The 5,667-nt window shown below is 48.1% G+C and overlaps 1 protein-coding gene across 2 annotated transcripts; it reads left to right on the plus strand.

Annotated features, from left to right (window-relative positions):
* Positions 1-1,802: 1,802 nt before the first annotated feature.
* On the plus strand, positions 1,803-5,121 carry GZMB (granzyme B). Of its 2 annotated transcripts, none has more exons than XM_030802804.1 (5): positions 1,803-1,964; positions 2,992-3,139; positions 3,596-3,731; positions 3,948-4,217; positions 4,861-5,121. In XM_030802804.1, the coding sequence occupies exons 1-5, from the start codon at positions 1,808-1,810 to the stop codon at positions 5,002-5,004; spliced, it is 855 nt and encodes a 284-aa protein (XP_030658664.1). In that variant the 5' UTR covers positions 1,803-1,807; the 3' UTR covers positions 5,005-5,121. The 2 variants fall into 2 exon arrangements, with proteins under 2 accessions (XP_030658664.1, XP_030658665.1); XM_030802805.1 differs by having other exon boundaries at positions 1,886-1,964; positions 2,979-3,139.
* The last annotated feature ends 546 nt before the right edge of the window (positions 5,122-5,667 follow it).

Raw genomic sequence — 5,667 nt, forward strand, 5'->3', positions numbered from 1 at the left:
AGTGAATGTAGCCAGCCACAACAGGTCATGTATTGTGTGATTCCGTTTATATGAAATATCCAGAGGTGGTGGTTGCAGATTTTGAATGTGCTAAATGTCACTGAATTGAATACTTTAAAATGGTTAATTGTATGTTACGTGAATTTTACCTCAATTTTTTAAATGGGTCATAAACTTATGTTCAGCATCATCCCCTTTTAATTTTAAAAAATGCAGATATTACATGAGAAAAAATGTGCTAGAGCATATTTCAAGACATTAAAGATGGTTATCAGTGAATGATGAGAAATTAGGTAATTTTCATTATTTTCTCTTTGCTCAAATTATTTAAAAATTACTTGCATATTAAATTTTTTAATGCCTAGGAAAGAAAGACTATAGTTGTATTGACTAATAGATTTCTACAAGCATGGGGAAAATGCTTAATTTGTAGGGTTAATCAAGGATAAAATAAATTGCATTGTATGTACAATGTGATCCCAAGTGTTTAAAACACACTGCTTATGGTAACAGTCAGTCTGTGGGAGACAGGTTAAAAAGTGATATTTTCCCTTCCTACTTTCCACATTTTCTTAATAAACATATATTATGACTATAATCAGAAACAATTATTTTTAAAACGTCTACTATGGGGCAAGCTAGGTTCAAAAAACAGAAGTTTGATAAATGTAGTTGGCTTGCTATTGACAAGGAAGACATTTACACTGGAATTCTATATTTTGAGATATACCATTCCTCATAGAAAAATTTCCTCACAGAAAATATAAAGGTGGAAACAAATCACAAGAATCGAATCACGTAGAAAGACTTAGTTGTTCTTTTAACAGAATTGGGCATGGGCTGTTTAGACACAACAATCTTTCACATCCATTATAATGATAGCATTAGTGTAGTTTGTTTAGCAAATGTTTACTGTGAGCCTGTTATGTGCTGAGCCTGCTATGTTAGAAGTGTGGCTCTCTGGACAGAAGACAGAATACTAAACAAGACAACTACTGATCTTTGGCTGCCTGGCATGCTTCCTCACTTCATATGGTATCAGCAATTTAGCATCACAAATGTCCTTTAGAGAACCAGCCCTTTCTCATTCTTGGTTCTAGTGGCTTCAGTGGACTGACTCCAGCCTACCCAAAGTGGATTCAACTCCTAGCAATTCATTAATCTAGCCCAATAAAATGTCAAGTACAGGACTTTTATTGAAAGCATTCAGAAAAGAGGTGGACTCTCACACTAAACATTTGTAACTAAATAAGGGATGTTAGAAATTCCCTAGAAAGGAAGCTATGATAATAAATGGGTTGCTAGATGGGTCTAGTAGATGGTGGCCATGCTTTGTTACTGCCTTGTGTATTCCTCTACCATAGCCCTCCCCAAACTGTTCTCTGGCTCCTGGCATTTCTGTCTCTTCAATCAGATGGTCAGCTCTCTAAGTGAAGGAGACACATCTCCAACATGCATGGTTCTAGCACAAGAGAAGGGCTCAAACATATACCTGCTAAAGAAACTATCCTGATGGATTTAGCAGCATGACCATGAGGCATTGGCGGTTCTATCACTGGGAACTCAGGTTTCTGGTGCTCCAGTACCTCTACTGGCTGATACCACATCTTACAGTTCACTTCATAGGCTTGGGTTCCTGCTCTGGGCTGAATAGGTGGTCCACTCTGAGTCATCAGCTGTGGGTGATGATGTGGTCACTGCATGATTCTCACACAAGCACCCAGAGGACGTCATCAGGCAGAGGCAGTGGAGGTGGGCAGCATTTACAGAAAATCTGTGAAGAGACACCACAAAACCAGAGGGGAACATGAAGTCACTGAGCCCGCTCCACCTCTTTCCTCTCCCAAGAGCTAAAAGAGAGCAGGGAGGAAACAACAGCAGCTCCAACCAGGGCAGCCTTCCTGAGAAGATGCAACCAATCCTGCTTCTGCTGGCCTTGCTCCTGCTGCCCAGAGCAGATGCAGGTGAGTGACCGTCTCCACCCTCGGGGGTCCAACTCTATCCCACAGGTCTCCTGCCCTTTCTCCACATTCCTGATCCATCTATCTACCAGGAATGTTCTGAACTCCAGTTCCCATTTTACCAAGACCCCCCAAGTGTGATGCTGGATAAGCTATCAGCAGGAATGGCAGAGCAGCAGGCTGTTCTCGAGCAGAGCCAGTGGGTACTATCCCCTCCCCAGAGTCCACCTTTGTCACCTGGAGAGCGGGACTTTCCTAGAAGTAAATGGCAGAGGATGGGAAACTAGAAAAGAGAAATATTAAATTATTCTAGAATAGGCCTGGCTTCTGTTTCTGGGATAAGACAGGTGCTTCTCTCACTGTCTACTTAGGAGAGAAACCAGAGAGAGCTCAGCTGACAGCAGAATTGGTGCAATCACTGTCCTCAGAACACTGTTAATGTGTTTGCTCAGTCCCATTCTCCAACTCTGCTTTTCTTCCCTGGCTTTTGGTGGCTCCCCTCTTTCCAAGGATGAGGCACTATGGCAGGCCCCAACTTCCCTGCTTTCTAGAATTCCACCAGCACTGCTCTACCAGCCCTCATCCAGAGGCTAACTGGAGCCAGTCTGTCATGCAGCCTTGAACGTTTATTGGGCACCCACTACATGTCAGGCTCTAGGAAACAGGATATGACTTACACCCTGTCCGTTAGAAAGCAGCACTATCCTAGACACCACAGGACTCAGAAGGGTCTTGGAAATTCACCTGAAACAAAGCAAAGTCAGGAAAGGAATGATCAGGAGCCTCTGGGATTTCACTGTCCCTAAGACAGGTATGCTCCCCTTCAACTACATATGGAAGAAAGATTTACAGATCAAACTCTGCTGTTCTTCCCTTTTTCAGAGCAGGAAATTGAAGCCCCTTCCTCCAGGCCCCTCCCAACTCCAGGCTATCCCAGGCTCCCAAATGCCCAGGAGTTCTGGAGCCATCAAGCAGGTGCCCACCCAGCAGACTCCATGGGTGCACACAAGCAGACAGACTTTTCCTTCAGGGGAGATCATCGGGGGACATGAGGCCAAGCCCCACTCCCGCCCCTACATGGCTTATCTTATGATCTGGGATCAGAAGTCTCTGAAGAGGTGCGGGGGCTTCCTGATACGAGAGGACTTCGTGCTGACAGCTGCTCACTGTTGGGGAAGGTGAGGAGCAGAAAACAGCCCACACCCTCCTGGAAACACTCCACAGAGACCCCTGCCTTCTTCCCAAGGAGTTCCCTGGGCTCCTGGGAACACATATGCCAGGAGGGCTCCTTAGAGGCTGAGAAAAGGGCAGTTAAGTTTGTGGAGAGAGGGGAAGGTCGGTTCCAGAGGCGCTGCTGAAGTAAGAAACAGCAGAGTGACCAAGCCTGCCATATTTAGAACGGGGGGCATAGTTTGTCATAAGAATACAAACTGAAGTAATTCCACCTGTGTTTCTAGGGGGAACTGAACCCTGAGAAACCTGGTGCAATTACCAGAATTCCAATTCCTGGGGACCGACTGTCCCCTTAATTTCCCCTCAGCTGCAGCCCTGCCCCAGCTGTCACCTGCTCTTCACTGTCTCTGGGCTGTATACCCTGTGACTCCGCCCGCATCCTCACTCTGCTCTCTGTGCAGCTCCATAAATGTCACCTTGGGGGCCCACAATATCAAGGAACAGGAGCGGACCCAGCAGTTTATCCCTGTGAAAACAGCCATGCCCCACCCAGCCTATAATCCTGAGAACTTCTCCAACGACATCATGCTACTGCAGGTGAGGCACACTCCTGCCACTCTTGCTCTTCTTGAGCAAGAAGAAGTCCAGTGGGTTCCACTCCCACTGTGATGCAGGCCCTTCCCTCCTTTCCATCCTGGCCTCTTGGTTAGTTCCTATGCCTCAGAGGAGAGGGAAGATGGCATAGTCCCATCACTGTGTCAGGGCCCAGAAGTTCATTGGCTGACCTGGACTTTCTTGCCTCTTCCCCACCAGCTGGAGAGAAAGGCCAAGCGGACCACAGCTGTGCAGCCCCTCAGGCTACCTAGCAACAAGGCCCAGGTAAAGCCAGGGCAGGTGTGCAGTGTGGCCGGCTGGGGGCAGACGACCCCCAGGGGAAAATACTCACACACACTACAGGAGGTGAAGATGACAGTGCAGGAAGATCGAAAGTGCAAATTCCACGAATCCCACTTAGGCCATTATTACGACAGTACCATTGAGTTGTGCGTGGGGGACCCAGAGATTAAAAAGGCTTCCTTTAAGGTGAGACTATGCACCTGCCTGGATTGGCTCTTGGGAGAAAGATGTTTGGGGAATATCTGAGACCTGGAGACCCAAGTAGTGGGGGACTCCTTCACCCACTAGACTGTGATATTTCTCTCTGGAAAGAGAAAAGGGGACTAGACAGAGCTGGGGAGAAATTAGGGCCTCTGCAAACTTACCAGGAGGCTTATGGTGGACGGTGCTCCTTTGGAAGGATGAATTTGCAACACTCCACCCACTCCAGATCACAGATATTAGGAAATTGGGCCCACTGGGGGTGCAGTAATTACAACCAGGTGTGTCTTCAGAGGCTGGTACCCAACTTGGTTAATGGGCTGGTCCTCCGTGGTGGATGTCAGCCCTCCTTGCCCGCTTCTGGGTCCTTAAACAGCCAACGGTCCCACATACCTGCAATCTCAGGATCTGGGGGACATGACGGAGGCTGGCCCCTGGGATGAGGTGAAGCAGTAATAATGTCCAGGGCCAGAGCTTGGCAGCTGGGGGCCACCAGCAGCCTGCCCTGCCCTCTGGTCTCCCACATATAGGCTGTGCAAGTTGGCCTTTTCTAAGAGGGGGCTTGAGGTGGAAGAGAGGGCAGGACCCGGAGGAGCATCAGCTCAGTTCTTCCACTCTCTATTCACAGGGGGACTCTGGAGGCCCTCTTGTGTGTAACAAGGTGGCCCAGGGCATTGTCTCCTATGGACAAAACGATGGCATGCCTCCACGAGTCTGCACCAAAGTCTCAAGCTTTGTACACTGGATAAAGAAAACCATGAAACGCCACTAACTACAGGAAGCAAACTAAGCCCCCGCTGTGATGAAACACCTTCTCTGGAGCCAAGTCCCGATTTACACTGGGAGAGGTGCCAGCAACTGAATAAATACCTCTTAGCTGAGTGGAAAAGCTGGTTTCTTGTTTATTCATTGACCCTCATTCTCAGGCACCATGTCTGTGCTATGCAGGCCAATGACACAGTTTTGCTGTTTTCTGCTTTCTCCTCTCCCCTCACCCCTTGCCACCTCCCCAAACCCCCACACAAAGCTGATACTCAGCTCCTTCCTATCCACATGTTTCTCCAGGGCCTGCCCTTCTGCCAGGGCTGAAGCTGAGCACCATCAGGAGACAACATGGACCACTTTGGTCCTGGGGCTTAGCGTAAGCTTCTTACCTCCTTCTCCAGTGTTACATGACAGAGAAAAAAGGGATAATACCATAGGACCTAACTCCTCATCCCCCACTGGGGCTCCTCATTCTCCCCTGGGCTTAGTTTCTCTACCCTCCTCTGAGCTCAAGGCTCAGCTCATCCTCTAGCCTCTTGGCTGCCCCTTCTCTTCATCCCTGCTGAGTGTTCTCAGAATCCACCAACTCTTGTCCTCTCCAGACCACACTGATCTGACCTGGCCCCTTCCTCATATCTACCCACCTAAGATACCCAGAGACCCATGTGGT

Source organism: Nomascus leucogenys, chromosome 22a, assembly GCF_006542625.1.
Source record: "Nomascus leucogenys isolate Asia chromosome 22a, Asia_NLE_v1, whole genome shotgun sequence".
Lineage (NCBI taxonomy): Eukaryota > Metazoa > Chordata > Mammalia > Primates > Hylobatidae > Nomascus > Nomascus leucogenys.

Excerpts from the sequence above, each read along its gene's own strand:
- GZMB (XM_030802804.1), top strand. The coding sequence starts at position 1,808 with ATGAAGTCACTGAGCCCGCTCCACCTCTTTCCTCTCCCAAGAGCTAAA. Across the intron at positions 1,965-2,991 it reads GCTGCCCAGAGCAGATGCAG|GGGAGATCATCGGGGGACAT; the intron begins GTGAGTGACCGT and ends CTTTTCCTTCAG. Across the intron at positions 4,218-4,860 it reads TTAAAAAGGCTTCCTTTAAG|GGGGACTCTGGAGGCCCTCT; the intron begins GTGAGACTATGC and ends CTCTATTCACAG.